An 18,154-nucleotide genomic window follows, 5' to 3' on the forward strand; every position below is an offset into this window, starting at 1 on the left:
ACACCTGGACTTTGGAGATGGCTGGGTTTGCAGAGCTGATCTGCTAGCAGGAAGCTGGGCTCCATGCCTGCACCACCCTGCCTGCACCACCCTGCCTGCACCGCCCTGCCTGCACAACCCTGCCTGCGCAGCCCTGCCTGCACCACCCTGCCTGCGCAACCCTGCCTGCGCAACCGTGCTGTGGCATGAATCTGGCAGAGGCTGGGAGTGGAGAGCTGGGCAGCGGCTGCACCTTCCCCGTTGCTTCGGGCAGCAGCTGGAGGTTTTGGGCAGCGGGAGGAGGTGGCGAGGGGGGAAGGCGCCAGCCCCACGTGCCGCCGGCACAGACTGCAGCCGGGTTCAGCCTTCTCCAAACAATAGGAGCTCTCGCGTCTCTGCCTCTGCTTTTTTAGGATTAAAAGCTCCATGGGTTATAAATTTACCTCTGCGAGGAAGAAAAAAAAGCACAACAAATGGTTGCTCCCTGAAGACTTTGTATTTTCCCCCTAGCCCCTTGTGATATAAAAGGCCTCTAATCATCATGGCTGCAAAAGCTGGGTTCCCCGCTAAGGCTGTGGGAAGCTAAAAACAATTTATTGAAAGCCTTAGAAGAAAGACTTATTAGGATAAAAAACTCTAGAATCACAAAAAACGATGAGACTTCTTAAAGCAATAAAAAAGAAAGCACCAACCGGCAGAGTTTGCTGTGCCAGAGCCATCAGGCCACAGGAGCCCCGGCCCTTCCTTCTGCCCCGGGGCACGGGGGGGCTCAGGAGAAGGGTGAAAATTTGGTCTCTGAACTAAACAGCTTTGCTGAGCGCTTTGGTCGGCTGCAGCATTCGCAGAAAGGGAATTTTGATGGGGAGATGGGAGGAGGCATATGCCACTGGAGCAGGTCAAAGGAAACGGGAGCTTGGAAGGGAGAGCTGGGGTACTGGGGGATCAGGGGAGCTGGCACTGCCGGGGATGCGGCTGAGCTGCTGGCCTGCAGTGCAGCAAGAGTTAAGGCTGAAGCCTTCGGTGCAGCTAGCTGGATAGATAGAGAGAGCCGAGACTTGAAAGGTAATAGAAAGCAGCAGCTGGTTTTTTGATCCTGCTATACAGCCAAAGAAAAAAGGAATAATAATTCCCCTTTGATTGCAAAGGCCTCGGGATTTGGGGACAAAGCCTCTGATGCCTGCTGCACCGCTCGCAGACGATGGGCTGCAGAGTGGCCAGGCAGCGGCTGATTAGCGTGGGGGCAGCAGCACCGCTGCCCCGGGCTCAGCCCTGCGCCGCAGACTCCCACTCTAACGAACTCGGTTTAATAGGCTCCTCGCGGAGCCGCTCACCCGGCAGCACCGACCCTGCTCAGCTCTGCCCTGGCACAGCCAGCCTGCCCTCGGCTCCTGCCGCCCACCTGGCCCTCACCTCCTCCACCTTCCTCTGCAGGGTCAGACCCCAGAGCGGCTCCCGGGGCAGCAGGGTCCGGCCCAGGCAGCGCGGGACCCGTCACAAGCAATCCGGGCAGGACTGGGCTCCCTCGTTTTTGACGGACCTGGCCCAGCTCCTGTTCAAATCAGTGCTGCTTCCCACCATTTGTGTTCTGCTTGGGAACACAAACCGCAGCAAGTGTCCTTTCCTAGGCTTTGTCTAAACATTTAATCTTGTTTCTTGATTTCCCTACAGCCTCCCTCTCCGATTCTGGGTGAACGTAATCAAAAACCCTCAGTTCGTGTTTGATATCCACAAAGGCAGCATCACGGACGCCTGCCTCTCTGTTGTGGCTCAGACCTTCATGGATTCCTGCTCCACCTCGGAGCACCGCCTGGGCAAGGATTCCCCCTCCAACAAGCTGCTGTACGCCAAGGACATCCCCAGCTACAAGAGCTGGGTGGAGAGGTGAGCGGCAGCGCGTGGGTGCCAGCAGCGTGGGTGCAGGGCTGGGCTGGGTGCTCCAGTCCTGCCCGACCTCCTGGACCGAGCAGCTCTGCTCTTGGTGGCCAACGATGCAGCCCGGTGACTCTTGCAACGAGCTGGTCGCACAGCTCAGCGCTGCCGAGCATCGCTGCTCTTACTTTCAGCTTGTTACAGACCGGGATCCCATTTTGCTAGATGTAAGCATAAAGCAAAATGATGTCCTTTTCCCTGCGGAGCTTCCTTTAAATCCCAAGGAGAAGAAGCACGTTTTGAGCCTCCATGTTTCTTACGGCACCCCTCGGCCCTTCCTTCCTGCAGGTATTACGCAGACATTGCCAAGCTCCCCGCCATCAGCGACCAGGACATGAATGCCTACCTCGCCGAGCAGTCGCGCCTGCACTCTGCCGAGTTCAACATGCTGAGCGCGCTCAACGAGATCTACTCCTACGTCAGCAAGTACAGCGAAGAGGTGGGTGTCCCCCGGGGCAGGCGCGGAGGCGACGCGCGGGAGAGGAGCCGCGCTTCTGTGCAGCAGTGGGTCGGGCAGCGATGTCCCTTGCGCCTTCCTCCTCCCTCGTCCTTGGTGCAGCACCACAATATCGCACCGCTGCTGCCCCGCGCTGTTCTATTCGTGCACAAATTGGTTCGGGTCCTGGCCATGCCTGTAGCATACTTCCCAGGAGGACTGGGAGCTAAAATATTGTAGGAGCTATGGCGTTCCTCGGCCTTGGCGTATGCCCAGTGCAGCCCACTCCTCAATGCAGTAGAAAATCATCATGACCCAGTGAAGGTCCCCAGAAACATCCCTGTCTTTTGGGAACAGCGTGGTACAAATCCCATGTTGCAGTGACGCAGACTCCTGTTTGCAAAGAATCCCTGGCAGCGTGAGCTCCTTTAATGAATGCATCACTTGAAACCAAGTTCTCGCCATCTGTTCCACCCCTTCATTTCACTGTAAGAAGAACCTATTTTGCAATTATGTCCATTAAAATGAAGGGTTTTGTCATTTAATTGCATGTATGCATTTGTGATACAATGCCGCAGCTATTTTCCGATTAGGGTTTAAAAATCTCATAACTTTCATGCTAAATGAGACGAGAAATGTGGAGTCCAAGGTACAAGAGTGGGAATGATCGCGTTGTGCGGGTAACGTGCACGGAGCGGTCCAACAAATCAATGAGCACGGCTGCGGCGTGACGAAGCGCTCGGCGCGTTGCTTTGCCATTTGTTATTTAACTTTCACACATCCACGTTTCAAGTTGCTCACATCTTGCTGCCCACCCACCTCTTCCACCCCCTCTCGCGCACTGACTTCTCTCTCTTTTTTTTTTTTTTTTTTTCTCCCTTTTTATTTTTTCCGTACCAGCTCATCGGGGCTTTGGAGCAGGATGAACAGGCGCGTAGGCAGCGTCTGGCATACAAAGTAGAGCAACTTATTGGTGCCATGTCTATTGAGAGCTGAAGAAAGGTTGCGGTGCTCACGGACGGCAAAGGGCAAAGGATTGCATGGACTCTCGGGAATTAAGAGGGAGAACAAGCAAGAAAGGCGTTGGACACGTATAAATATCAAGGCTCTTCTAGAGGGAGCAGAGACTGGCCCAAGGACTGACTGTGTTCAAAATCATGTAGGATCCAGTTTGAAAAGGCAGGAAGAGAAAAAGACAAAGCATCTCAAGCGAAGTCAAATCAAGAGGGGTCATTTTTTCAAGCATACATGGAAAGAAGGAACCTGGAACGTCTGGATGTCTCCATGACTGCTGCTTTGCATGAAAATTGTTTGATGTATATTAGAGAATAAAACTTTATTTAAAGGGGTTTTTTTTTTTTAAAAAAAAAAAGGAAGAAAAAGGGAAAAAAAAAAAAGAAAGAAATAGAGCAAAAACCACAGAGGCCACAGAGAGAATCCTGGCAAGAAGGCTCAGCTCAGCTCTGAATCCTGTCCCCGAGAGACTCCCGAGGACGCGGCTCAGGCATTCTGCGAATGGATTCTTACGCCAATTGGAAAGTCTGGAAAACTGAAATTTTCTTCTTCTTGGGATCTTATAAAAAATATGAGCACAAGTTTGCACCACACCTTTTTACACAAGTAAAATAGCAGTTTAGCCAGAAAATAGTTCAGTGGCTGAGTAACTTATAGGCACTAGAAGGAACTTTACCTGAATTGCAAAACCATCAGATCATCCAACCTGTCTTGAAATCCAGCTTTATCTATGTATTTATATAGTGTCAATATATATATATTTTTTTTAAATCCCATTTACTGTTGAATGAGGAAAGATCTGATTTTAAATGCTTTCCCCTTTTCCACCCCCATTCCGCCTCGCTGGACGCCGCCGCGGTGATCCGGCAGCACCCTGAGCCGCGGCGTGGCCGCGGTGGTGCCCGGCCGCGGTCGGCGCGTTGCTGGTTTCTGCAGGTACAGTTTGAGCAGGAGCGGCCGCTGCCCTCTCCCCGTCGGGCAGAGCTGGGGTGAAGCCTCCTTGGTTGGGTTTTGGGGTGGTTTCTGGCAGCCACCTCTGATTTCTTGCAGTAAAAACCAACAAACCCCCAATGTTTACAGTGAGCGATACTTGAAAAGACTCGACGTAGCGAGATGAGGTATTTATTGCTTTTCTGTTTGACTTGCGGAGGAGGTCAGCGCGGGCTCCCTTTGAGTTTCTCTGCCAGCGTTCGCGGTGTCGCCCGGGGTTGGGCATGGGACTTGTATTTCCACCAGGGAGGGGAAAGAAAATTTTGCTCTAGGCGAGGGAAAACCTTAACCAGCACTCCACGGGCCAGCTAGCGCTGCTGTCTTGTCTCTGTCTCGGCGTCTCGTTGTGATGTTCAGTTCCTCGCTGGCCCCGACGGCATGTGTTCTTGTGGCCAGTGACAGGCAAATGTTTGTCAGTGTTATTTCTTTAAAAGACACCAAAGCTTACGTGTGTCCCTTTGTAGAGTGCCAGGAGGGGAAGGAACGCTGTAAATATTTCTCTCTGTAATAAATATTGATATTTGTGCAGGCTGCAGTGGGGAGGACAGGGTGATTAGGTCTAATGGAAATACAAGTATCGACCGTGCGACCTTGGCATTGGCAGCAAAATAGCTCCCGGCGTCTGCTCAGCCCTGCGCGGTGCTGTGCCGGCCCGGGACCTTAGTTTGCAGCCAGTGTGTGTGAAAGGAAAAATCCATTTTCCTGTCTGTCCTCCTCCTCCTCCTCCACCGTTCCTGCCCAGAGGAGCCCGGGAGGGTCACCGCGGGCTCCCCGCGAGAGCTGCCCGTCTCGAGACGCAGTCGTAAGGGGAGCAGCAACGGGGGCGGGAGAAGCGCCTAGAGAAATACTCAGGAAACTTGTTGGTTTAATTACCGTTCAGTAAAAGCCATGCCAAGTCCACTTTCTTCTGGTAATCTGCTTTTGTGAGTTTCTGTGGGCCCCGTTAATAACTCTCGAAGAGAATACTAATGATCAACCTCGTGCAATAAGTTCTTGACATTTACAGCGGCCTGAGCTTTGTAACTGGAGGGCTCGGGTTTCCTGAGACATGGAGAGAGCTGGCAGAAACAGAGAGACTGGGAAGCAGAGCAGGATTCGTACTGCCCGTTATCGGGAGAGTTCCCTTCCCAGGGACCCTCCTCCTGTGCGGTGAACCTAATTTTAAAGACAGAAAATTTTGAAGACAGAAAATAGGTGCAAATGTCCAGGATGCCCTATTAAAGTCTGGTGAAGGAGCCGTCGTTGCAGCAGCTGCCAGCCTGCCTTGCTCTTTGCTGTGGTGTTACAGGTTTTGAAATCCTCCAGGTCTCATTTTTTACTGGTTTCTGTTACTGCTATTCACAGCGATCCGGCACGCAGCTTTCGTGAGTGATTTCCAGATCTAGTTGTGGTCGTTGTCTTAGGTATTCGCATTCAGCTCATTCACCAAATTCTTACGGTACTCTGACACCCAGAGAAAGCACTCCAAATGGTTTCCAAACAGTTTCCAAACACGTCTAAATATTACTTTGAATAGCTATATCAGCGGGATTCACAAAATATGAGTACTGCCCAAAGCAAAGACCTGGCTTTTTCATCACCTGCGTGCTGGTGAATGTGTGCTTGCCCTAAGGTCCGAGTCAGGCCCCCGTGGTCCTCTTGTCTCCACATCTATTTGAGAGGCTTTTGCCTACTTTCCTCCTTCTGCTCTCTACCTTCTGGCCTGGAGCCACCTCATAAGCAAACATTTTGTCATTGCCCCTTCCCCAGTATTTTCTCAGCAAAAGGCAGAGGTCCCCGACCATCCCCAGGGCTGTGGCCGGGGGCTTTGTTGGGCAGCGCTGAGCCGTGGGTGCTGCAGCGACCCAGCAGCGATGCCGGCGACCGGTCTCTTTTCCACATGCGTTTTTGGCTGCCCGTTCCCCCACGGGCAGGTGGCAGGAGCGGCGGCAGGCAGGAGGTCTTGCTCGAGATGCTGATGTGCGGCGCGATGGGCTACCAGCCCTGCTCGGCCGGTTTGCCCCTTAGCAGCCTCCCCCGCTCCGCTGGCAGGAGCCTGGGAAAGGGCCCGTGAAGCGGGTTATCCTGGAAAGGAAGGATGAGGGGTGAAAAGGAAAATAATTGCAGAGCCCAGAGGGATTGCTTTGTGAGCGAGGGTTAAAAGAATCCAACATGTCCGAGCTGGCTAAAGACGTGGTCCGTATTCCATGAATACAGGAGAGCACTAAGGAGAGAAGGGGACAACTGAGTTTATTTTCTGTGGTGTGGGAGGAATTTGAGCAGAGGAGGAAATGGAAAGCAGCAGGAGCACTTTGCAAACCAGTAAGCTATTACACTCAACTGACTTCTGAGGGAAGCAGCAGAAACATCTCTTCTTCCATCATCTGAAAAGGCGTTAGGAGGATGGCGTAGAGAACAGCTCGGTGCTGGAAGGGGTGGCCCATAAATAATCTGCCAAGTTATCTACTCATGGTGGTTGACATTAATTATGGATCTTTACAGGCAATTATATGGAATGAAGCAACATATCCCCTTGGGACAAAGCACTTGTAATCTATTGCCCTGTTTGCATCCGACTTTTCCGTTACTCCTTTGGGAACAGGAAGCTTCAGATCTCAAAATGGCATTTTCTTCGCACTTGCAGCAAACTGGACTCGAGGTTTGGTCAGGAGGGGGCAGTGACTTTGCCTTAGATAAAACAATTTCACATCCCTCTCATTGCCCCCTTCCTCCTGCAAGGCCGGTTGCTGTTTCGATTCTCCGGTTCACTTCGTTTCAGGTATTTCGACATCAAAGTGGGAGACGTCATTTTCCGGAATCTCTCTGCCTGGTGTCACTGCTTAAATAATTCCATTTAATCTTCTGCTCATGAGCTATCAAAGCACCCACTCCAAGGGGGAGCAAGGTGCTAATCAAACGCTTCTCCACCTTGAAAGCCTTTATTAAAAACCCATATACAAGAGTCTAACTTATAGGCAAGCTTGTCTCCGCACGAGCCCCGCTGTGGAGCATCACGACGCTGCAGCCCACCAAAGTACAGAAGATGTGGATGTCAAGTGGTCCATGCTTTGCCATAAAAAAAGGATGAATTTATATTCAAAGGGAAGCAGGAGATCAGCACGGCCAAAGCGCTGGAGCCCCTGTGGGATCCAGCATGGACCAGTCCGCAGCTGCGTGAAGACCCACCACGGGAACCAGCGCTGAGAAATAAAACCGCTGCCGCGGCCTCGCTGCTGGTGGGCAGCATCGCAGGCAGCGCACGCATCGGGAGGGGGGGTTATCCCCGAAGGAAGCTGGACGTGGCCGTGCCGGATGGCAATGCCTTCCCGCAGGGTCTCGGTGCTGTGAGGCTGGGGATGGCGAGTGCAGCCGCTCGAGGCGGTGGCAACAGAGACCTTCATCACAGCAGTGCCTTCAACACACTGTCTTAAAATCCTAACGGCCCATCCCCACGTAAGTTCTCTCTCCTACCTTCAAGTGGACTTTGACCAAAAATGTCATAATGTAGGAAACAATTTGGGTAGGTGCATGGAGGACAAAAGCAAGAGGGCTTAGAGCTCTGGGCTTGCATTCCTGCACGCCGACGGCTCTGAGCGCCTCGGTGGAGTCGTTTAAGTCTGCGTGGAAAGGGTCGGAGCGCTTCCCTCCTCCGGTGGGCACGACCTACAAACAAGGTCTTATTTCCAGAAGTCCCAGGCAGGCAGCGGGGATGAGGAGCGCCGACCTGCCCGCTGCCCTCGCCCTGTGCCCTGGTTGGCAAAGGGCAGAGCAGGTCCCGGCATGGTCCCCGTGATGCTCCCGTGCAAGCCCGTGCCTCGAGCCTGTTCCCTGGCAGCAGAACAGCCGCGTTCTTGCCTGTCGCTGGCTCTTCTCCATCCGGTTTCCGGTGCTGTCAGAGCTCACCCATCACGGGCACTCGGCTCGCCAAACTAAAGGAAGCTAAAATAGACTGACTTGAATAAGCTGGGACATCAGGGAAAGCTCACGAGTGACTGTACCCTGGAGAGAAGAAAAAATGTTCAGAGAAGGATAAATCACTGACATCAAAGATGCATTAAAATGCCACGAAGCTTCAGCCATCCTATTTCAGAATTGCATTTGTACCATAAACCGCAAGCCAATAACGCAGGGAGCTGCGACGTTGTATATAGTTGCGTACTAGGTAGAGCTAGGTGAGCAGTCCCGTCTGTTTAGTGAATGTGTCTTTGGTGAAAACACCCGCATCGCCCCAGCCTCCTCCCAGCCTTCGCCCGCGACCACCAAAACCAGTGGGTTGGAGGCCAAAGGCAAAGTGCTGGTGACAGCTAAGAGGCCACCCAGCACCCGCGTGGACAGGATGCTTTTTTTTTTTTTCTCTTTTTAATTAGACATTTGGTGGGGAAATAATCGGAGTAGAAGACGCCAGCGTGCGCTGTGAAGAAGGTGCCATTCAGGATCTGCTGAGCTGAGCAACCCTGAATGTGCAATTTAAATGTCGGTTGGTCAGATTAATTTTGAAGGGGAAGAGGATGGGAGCCTTCAAACTGATTTTTGCCTCCTGGAAGGCTTTGTCCAAAGCCTCTGTTCGCCGTGAAAAATCCCCAGCTTTGGGTGGCGGTCCCGTTCTGGGTGGTACGTGTGGCTTTCTGGCTCCTCGGTGGGCAGGCGTGCAGCAGAAAGCCGTGGGTCTGGGGTACCAGCCCGCAGCCCGGGGTGCTCCGCTGCCTGCCCGCAGCGGCACGGGCTGGGGGTGCGCTGGGGGGGTGGGGAGGCGAAGGCAGCGGGGCAGCACGAGCTGGCAGAGACCCGCTGCTCCCTTGCTGGAAAAGCAGCTTCTCGTCTCGCCTGGGCGTCTGCGCCAACGCTGCTGCTGCGGTTGCACCGGGAGCAGCTCGAGCGCAGCAGCGGGTGTTTTGGCCGTGCTGTGAGCACGGCGGTGTTCTGTGTGCTTGTTCTTTCAGATCCCTGTTTGCCCCCTATTACCCGTTCCTCTCCTCCTTTCTTTGTAAAAGTGGAATATAATACTGAAAAAATAGACTTTCCTGCGGCGCCTAAGAACACGCTCAAAAGACCTGCAGGGTCCATCCAATTGCACGGACAATATCCCAAACTCTCTGGGCCTCCTGAGGCTGCCAAATCAAATACGACATCTCCTGTATGGCCTTTCCTTTGAGATTTCTAATACCTCTATTTCAAATAAGCTTGGAAGTTTATGCAACAGCTTCTCCATCCAGTGTTTCCATCTCATGGACTGGGCAGCAGAAAGGTGCACCTGCGAGAGAAGCCGTCGGAAAGCAAATGAGCTGATGGGCTGATTTTGCCACGTTATTTCATAGCTTCAGAAGATACTGCAGTAAAATGTCCTTCTCTTATTGATGAGTGTTTCTGTGTTAATGGCACCTTGGGGGTCGTTACGAGAAGCGGTGGGAAGCAGCGAGGGGGAAGGGAACGTACAGGTACTAAAACTTCTGGAGTCCCCAAAAATGTCACAGAATGTAGAGATATCAGCCGTGGAACAGATTCTGATTTCTTCTGCCCCCCCGCCCTTAAAACAAACCCACGCCAGTTGTAGGGGATTTGCGTGTTGGCAGGAACGGTGAATTGGTTTGTAGCCGTACCCATTCCACCGGATCATTCTCTGGCTCCTCCCCTCCCCGTTATACTTGACACACTGGAGTTCTGTATTATATTTTTTTTTTAAGATGATTGTCTGTTTTTTGTTGTTTTTACAAGTGTTGTGGAAAAAAAAAATGTAAGAAAGTTTAAGTATTTAAAAATGTTCCAAGGAAAAAGGGGGTTTTGTTATTATTCTAATATATTATTGTGTACCTATTGTAAATATGAAACACTCCTATTTTGCAAGCCAAGGACTCACTTTGTACTGTTGTTATATATAAATAAAGTTTACTGGTTAAAAAAGCCCTCTCGAGTGGGTCCTTATTTTCTAACGTGCGGTGTGTGGCATTTATTTTATAAGCAGAGTGTATTGGTGAGAAATATTTACTTCCTAAATCACACCAGCAATAAATGGGTCACTGGAAATCTGGAAGTAACCCCTGTCCGGCGAAGCCGGGGCTGTAGCTGGGCTGGACGGGGTCTGGGATTGCCCCTGGCCTCCAGCCTTTGAAAAGCAACTTCTACTTTTGCAGCACGGAAAATTTTTCCAGTAGTCAATGAAAAGCAAAGTGGGGTAGATGGAGGGACCGAGCGATGCTGCTTCCCGGCCACCTTTCCTGCAGGGGCTGTTCCTGACCTTGCTGGCCTCGCTGCTCGGCAGGAGCCTTCAGTGCAGAGTTTTAGCATCATTGCTGAATGGCCCCAAGCTCAGAAACGTCCCGTGAGACGTGCTAGATCATCCTCTCAAAAAAAAAAAAGGGGCCGAAGGGCCGCGCTGTCCCTCCGAGGAGCACCGATCCTTGCAGGCAGCCTTATGGACTGCGGGAAATAGCGGGCACTTCCACTCGGGTTAGGGAAGGAGCAGGCAAAGGCTGTTTACAAATAAAAGGCCTGGATGAGTTTTCTGTGTGTTCTGCTCCTCGGAATTATCAGTCATTAAGGTAAAATACATTCGCTTCCATTTCATAAATTCAAGCTAACATTTTAGCAAACGCTGAGAGGCATCTGCTGAGTAGTAGGAATTAGCAAGTGACTTCTTCAGCAGCTGTCTGTCAACTTTAATGACCAATATGGTTGCAATTACCGCAATGAACTTTCTCTAACAGCCCAAAATTACCCTGGATGATGATAAGTGACAGAAAAATGGAGACCCTTAAGGAAGCATTACAAAAGAAACACGGAGATGTGCAACAAAAGGTCTTACTGCTTTTTCTGAAGGATCCGAGGTTTTTTTCCTTTCTAAATTAGGTACTAAAAAGGATAAATCTTACCCAGAAGGGGAAGGCACGGCGCGCTGTGGATCACAGCAGGGAGTGCACTGCTGCCCTAAGATGTAGTTTTTACACAGACGTTTGACACTGAGTCTGCTTGTTTTAGTGTAGTGCTAATAGGTGGTGGGAAGCTACTCCTATTTGAAGCTAATGCAAATATATCATGTCAGTGCGGCAGTCTGCTCCTCAGGCGGGTCATTTTATCTTATTTTCCTCAAATTGAGAGCAAAGCTTGCCATGAACCTTAGGAAGGCAGCTGGGCCACATCCTGCCGCCTCCCACTTTAAACCAGTAGATTTGAACCTCGGCAGATGATCCCGTGGGCTCGCTTAGCTCTGCTGCTGGTGGTCCCGTAACCGGTCCAGTGCTGAACCGGGGGGTGTCAACCCAATGTTGAGTGAATTTTCACATGATTTGTGAAGTTAGGGAATAAAAGAGGAGATGATTGTTCTTCCCTTGTGCCTTGGGTTAGTCTAAATTCATATCAAGAATAAAATATGAACAGAACTGAGTGAGGTTCCCAGAGCTTTCCTGAAGGCTGGGGGAGACGGGTACGATATTTTGCAGGGGACCACGGAGATGGAGATCTCTGTGCTGACTTGCTTCTGGCCACTGCGTTGTAGTAGAGACACTGGAGGCAGGCACCTTGTTAGTGTATTTAATAAGTGTACTCAATTAAAAATTACATTTTATCTGGCATGCACTTCACAGGGCTTTATCGGCACTGACAAGGTCAAGTGAAGCTTGATAAAGGTTCTATAAAATGCAGATGGCTTAGGTGCCTCTATCTTTTTCCGTGTCCAGTGCAGGAGAGCGAAGAGCCACAACGACACAGTTTGGAAGGCGTCGCTGAAACAGCAGGTTTGGACCTTACTGGGGTGAGGTGGTGGGTCTGAGCAAACGTTCCTCTGAAAAGCTGCTGTTACGGCACCAAGCTGGGGAACCGCAGCTCTGCGGACTTCCCCGGGGCACCTTTTCTCTCTGAAACAGCAGCACGACAGCTTTGCGTTTACCCTCCATTCCCCCCCCATTTTAGCTTTGTCTGCGCTCACCCTCTGCATCCCCCAGGCCAGCTTTTATTTCACTTTGTGAAGATATGGGCTTGCCCTGTTGCTTACAGATCACCGTCCCTCTGTAAATAGTGGAAAGGAGTTGGGACATCCTGGTGCTGGCTTTTCAAGCCTGTTATCAGGGCGAGCTAATGGAGGTGACACTTTCAATTATCAAACACAATCGTGGCATTAATATTGACCTGTTTAAATTCCAACATCTTTTCTCCTCTGTGAATGCTTAGCTAGAGGGTGACATATAATTGTATGTAATCAGACAGTTATTTTAAACTGGCAATAATAACCACAAAAATTCCAATAAGCATGCATGATCTTGTTATGTTTAAGTGGCTAACGCACACATTTGTAATGGAAATTTAGCTTAGCGTTAATTGGAAACTTCATTGCTTAAAATGGAGCGCATCACTAATAACCATGCTAAAACCTCTTCCTCCCTAATCCAGAATTGTTTTCGCGGGACGCTCAGGACCTCTCACCACGTGCCCACTGAGGTGACACATTTCCCCAGGTGCTGGGTCAATCTGGAACTTGCAAAAAGTACTGATGTTGCTAATAGGGGCTACTCATTTCACATCAACAGGATGACAAGTAGGTAATTAATTTAGAGATCTTCCTGAAGAGAAATCTTGTATCTGCTCCAGTATATAGGCATATTTGTGCAGACAAGTGTATATAAACTAATGTGAAAGTATTATAACAAAATATAAAATAGATGTACAGCATAATGCACCATGAATGTGTCTATATCTATTTATATCGAGAGTAAACCCCAGGGTTCATGTTAAACTTAAAATTACAAAAATCGATGCCAAAAGAAAGGATTTGAGTTCCATTCAAAATAATACTTTCGAAAATGGAAACCGCTCAGGCTTTATTGTTGCATCATAATTAACTCCAGTGAAGGAATCTAATTACAAATGTTCGATGCTGCCCTATGGCAAAATATCTAAGAAAAGGGAAGGAGGATGGCCAGGCTTAAACAACTCAGGTAAAAATTAATTCCACGGTAATATTTGATAACTAAGAATGTCTCTATCAGCTTGTCTGGGTGTTAATGAACTGGGCTGTTCTTTTCACATTTGATTACTGGAGTTTTATGACTGCCATTTCGCCCTTATTGCTCCTGGAAATAGGCTTGTCTGTGGCCTGAGCACCAGGAATAATGTTTGGGGGGGTTATAAATAGATCCCGTTCTTTCCCTAGTAAAACTCTATATTTTTTTTCGATCAGACATAGGTCAAGACAAATCTTGGAGCTCCGTAACTGGTTCCATGTGGAGCCGTGCGTGGATCCTTCCTTGGTGCTTCGAGCTTATCTCACAGCATCTTTGTTTGGAGGAGGCTGGGAAGGGAGCAGGAGGATCTCTTCGCAGTGTGAAACACAAACCAGGGGGTTTCTGCTTTGTAGCTCATTTAAAACAAAATCAGCAATGATCATTGTAATTTGAAAATTATCCTTTTCCATGGTTGCTTTGTTTTGCTCAGCCCTCACTGAGAGCTATGGGGATGTGCTGTGCCCCTGGCGATGGCCAGGCACCCCCTCATCCCCTGGTGCACGGAGCTGGGTCCCCAGCAGCACCGGCCCCTCGGGGAGGGGAAGGGGCTTTGCAGAGCCCCTCCAGCTCCCCGCGCCTCCCCGGCACCTTTGCAGGGCCACTGACAGCCAGCCACTGGCTAAAGCAACGAGTACTGCGACCTCCAGCTCCATGGACACAAAAGCTGGAGATACCACAGCCTCCTGGTGTTTCAAAGCGATAAATAGCCTCCATTTACCCCTGCAGCGGAGAGAATTATTCTCCCCTGTGGCTCACTCCCAGCTTTGCTGCTGCCTTGCCATGTGAGCAACGTGCCTTGCCTCCTTCCCCTCTGAAAAATATAATGGAGCTACTTCCCATCCCTTATGCAGGTGTTGGGAGATTTAATTATATTTTGAGAGCCTCAGATGAAAGGCACTGCAGAAGCACCGGAGAATAATACATTCATTAGCCGGGTCCCCGCTGGGTGCCAGGGCTGGCTCTGGACACACACCCCCTTCGTGCTAACACGGCGGTGGGTGGCCTGGGAGCCGCCGGGATGCGGGACAGGGCTGCATGGAGCTGGCTCTGCATGGCCAGCATTGTCATTCTGCTCCAGCCGCTGCCGGCTGCCCGGAGAGGAGAAAGCATTTTCTCTTTTGTTAGCACTCAATTAGGCTGAGCTTTGAGGAGAAGATATAAATGCTTAAAAGTTTGGGGTTTTGGGGTTTTTTTTTTTTTTGTCTTGTTCAGCTTTCACAAAGGGAAGTGTTGGGATGATCTCGGGGCCGGGGGGGGAGTTGCTCTTGCACGAGTTTTTAAGCATTCTTTTGACGTTCATTTAGGTTTTTTGCAGCGGGAACCTGCAATCTCTCTGAGCCCACCACAAAGGCATTGCCTCAGGCTGTACAGGAGTTTATAGACTAGGTCACAGACCTCATGCATATTTAATATGTGCTCAAATAGCATTTTAGCCTTTGACAAGCACAGGTCAGAGTTGCCAGCACCCTGCCCGGGAGGGAAGTGGCTCAAGGCTAGTCACACAGAACAAATACACCAAACAAATAGATCAAGCGCCAGAAATGCTCAAATCCACTTTGGGCGAGAACTCAAAGGATTGCTCTGTGCATGGTCTGGCCTTTTTGCCTACTCAGGTAGGAGCAGGAGGATGGCCCGAAGCTTCCAACAGCTTTATAAGCTCCACTGGCCATGAGGCTGCCTTGCGAGGCTGGCAGCAAAATAACGGCCCTGGTCAGCAGCTCCTATCATGCTAATGGGTGGGATTCACCTCTCTTGCTACAGATACATAAAAGAGATCAGTGCTTCTAGATGATAAGTCACCCCAGCTGAGCTAAATCACCTTCTGGAGATGCCGTAATTCCCTGTCTGGCACACAAGAGCGGTATTCCTCCTGCCGGAGCCGGAGCGGCAGGGCACTGCCGGGGCTCGGTGTGTTACTGGCATGGTGAGGCCGTAGGAAATGCATCCACAGTGGTCTCAGCACTGTACTAATTGCAAATCTCAAACAAATACCTCATTTACACAAACGGTAATAAATTGTGTGCCTTTCGATACAGCGCTGTTACGCGGGCGGGCTCTGCGGGGCGCTGGCTCCCAAGGATGCACCTCTGGAACAAAGCAGAATCTCTTTCTCCATCTGCAGAGGAGCAGCGAGGAGCCGGCTGGTGGGGAAGCTAACGCCCCAGCGCATGGGCTGGAGGATTAGCAGGTTGGTAATGGATATGGGTTGAGTAATTGTGGAGTGATTAATATGGGTATGATTTCTGGATTAATAAGGATGCAGCAGAGCTGTCTGCTCAGGAAAGATGTTTGCACTCACCAGTTTGAATGCAGTGACCGTTACCTTAATGCTGTGATTAAATCCACATTTAAGACACCTCATTAAATTAGGTGAATTCTTATAACCCGCGGCAAGAAATATATTCAGACCTGGTGGGTGAAGAATGCAAGATCATCCCTGGAGAGCCTCTGGGAATGTGCCTTACAGCTGCTGCGGGCCAGCCCATCCTGGCACGTAGCCCCGCACCCAGGCGCTGCTCACGGGCATTTCGCTGCCGCCTCCTTCACCCCGCTCTTTGGACCTGCCACCCTCCAGCACGGCTCCTGACCGCGATCACACAGACACGAGTCGCTTCTCTGCAGCTGTGTTATTACCTTCGGTGAACTCAGTTCAGCTGCACGGTAAGTCTTGAGCAAAAGCATCTGCTGTGCACCTCAGGCGTGGGGTTCCTGAGATGTTCTGAACTGGATGGAGTTTTCCCATCTCTGCTGAGCCCTGAAAACGCGGGTGTCCTTCTCACTTCAAAAGCGGGTTAAACACACAGATGGATCCCTGACCTGTCTGCAAAGCATTGACCTAGAAGGGAAGGAGACTTTCAACTGCCTTATTACCTACCCTGCAGCTCAAAGCTACAGATCACGTCCCCCTCAATTGCCTTTCATTGCTCTCAGGATGAAAGCGGTCTTTGGCAGAGGGGCTTTGAGAACCAAGGGACTGCGAATCCTTCCCTGCCTCTGCCGCCCTTGCACCCGTGCAGGCACCGCTCCTACCCTGCGAGGAGTGGAGGGGACCCACGGCTCTGCCCGAAGCTGGGGCCACCCCTGCACACGTGTGGGCACACACACACACATGCCCTCTGCATGTTTGTAAAACAATCTTTTTAATTTTCTGGTTGGCTTGGCAAATCACAGCTGCTCCTTCCCCAGAGCTCCTGAGCGCATTTGCACAGGTTCCCATTTACATACAGTAGGGCTTTTAATTTCATTCTCACCGCGTGTTTCACAAATAAGCCATCTGAAAGATTGCAGATGGCCGGGACGGGGAGCGGGCTGTGGGGTCCTGGGGGGAGCCGAGCCCGCAACACGGATAACACACGTTTCGCCTAATGGCGGGGCCCAGGTTTGTTGGGGCTGCCCCGTGGCGGAGGATTACGCGAGGGTTTGCTCTCCACTTAGTTTTGCTTTAACTCAATGGTTTTGCGTTTACCAAGACTGAGCCAAGGTGCTTGAGTATTAATGGCTGCTTGCTGCTGAGTGAAGCTCATTAAAGAGCAGCTTTGGGGTGCAAGTGGCAGCTCACAGAGGCAGTAATGAGCAGGACAAGAGGTCCAGGACTGAAGCTTCTCTCTTGCAGCATCTGTTATCACAATTACAACCCCAAACCCCACAGCAACAGCCACCAAACCCCCGCACAGGCACAAAAGAGCCTTATTAAAACAAACGGCTCTTCCCGACGCCCCCCATTCAGGGAAATGACGGGGGGGTTCTCGGCCAGCAACACCCTGCAGCTGGGTTAATCCCCGCGGGGTGGGAGGGCGCTGCCCCCCCCCCCCCAAAGCCCGGCGCGGCTCCGCGGCCCACACGGGGCTCGAACAGCTCCCGTAATTCGGTACCCAAACCTCTGAGGTGCTTGGGGGGGGGTGGGCTCTCCCCCCCACCCCGGGGCCGAGTAATTAGCGTTCTATAGTGATTAATATGGTAGGTTTTGTGCATATGGTGTAATTAGGGGGATAATTTATGCACGCAGTTGATGGTAGCGGAGCTTTCTTGCTGCTGGTCCCGGGTTCCCCGGGCACGGCTCTGCCCCTCCGCGGTTCCCCATCGCCCCACGGGTGTCCCCGGCCGAGGAGCGCGGTGTCCCCCGTCCCCCCACCCCACGGGAGAAGCAGAAAGCGCGGAGGAAGGAGGGGGGCACCCGCCGTGGCACCGTTAATGCGAGGAAAAGGGCCGAGGAAATGCGGGAGGAGAGGCGGGGGGCTGCCGGGGGATGCTCCAGCTCCCGGCGGTCTGTCCGCCATCTAGTGGCTTTTCCAGCTTTTCTTTATTTTTTTAATTTTTTTTTTATTTTTTTTTTCCTGGAGCAGTTCCGACGGCGCTGCAGATCACTTCCGAGCTGGAGTAGAGGTGGAGTGCTGGCCAGGCTTTGGAGGGATCAGAGGGACGTGAAGTAACAGCAGATCGCAATGGATTAACACTAGGTGGGGAGTGAAATCGGACCTCTGTTTGTAAAAGCACTTTTCTGTATCTCATCTGGTTCGGCTTTTCTCTGTTTATGCCTTGAATGTGTTTCTGACCTTGTGCACACAATGAAATGCAATCTTTTCTCTCCAGTTAAGATGATGTCAGGGATGAACTCAAGAACAAGGGGCTAGCCTGACTAATTTTCTGAGATGTCCTGTCTTTGCAGGACAGTTGTGATTAATGTGTTGACTTGTAGCGATGTAGTAGGGCAAATGGTAAACAACAACAAAAAAAATCTCAAGCTGTACGTAGAGGCAGTGGATCGTAAATGAGGTGGCTCTAAAAGTATCTGAAAAGCTTGTCCTGTCTGTAATGCCAAACTGGGGGCTGGGCCGTA

The 18,154-nt window shown here is 51.0% G+C and overlaps 1 protein-coding gene across 3 annotated transcripts in view; it reads left to right on the plus strand.

The window, feature by feature from the left end:
- PLXNA2 (plexin A2) overlaps positions 1-3,701 on the plus strand; it is a 171,553-nt gene extending 167,852 nt beyond the window's left edge. For all 3 annotated transcript variants that reach the window (XM_075775789.1, XM_075775791.1, XM_075775790.1), the window contains 3 exons: positions 1,648-1,860; positions 2,197-2,347; positions 3,245-3,701. In XM_075775789.1, the coding sequence (XP_075631904.1) occupies positions 1,648-1,860; positions 2,197-2,347; positions 3,245-3,340 (460 nt within the window). In that variant the 3' untranslated portion in view covers positions 3,341-3,701. The remainder of the gene's footprint in view (positions 1-1,647; positions 1,861-2,196; positions 2,348-3,244) is intronic.
- The last annotated feature ends 14,453 nt before the right edge of the window (positions 3,702-18,154 follow it).

This window comes from Balearica regulorum, chromosome 25, assembly GCF_011004875.1.
Source record: "Balearica regulorum gibbericeps isolate bBalReg1 chromosome 25, bBalReg1.pri, whole genome shotgun sequence".
Classification (NCBI taxonomy): Eukaryota; Metazoa; Chordata; class Aves; order Gruiformes; family Gruidae; genus Balearica; species Balearica regulorum.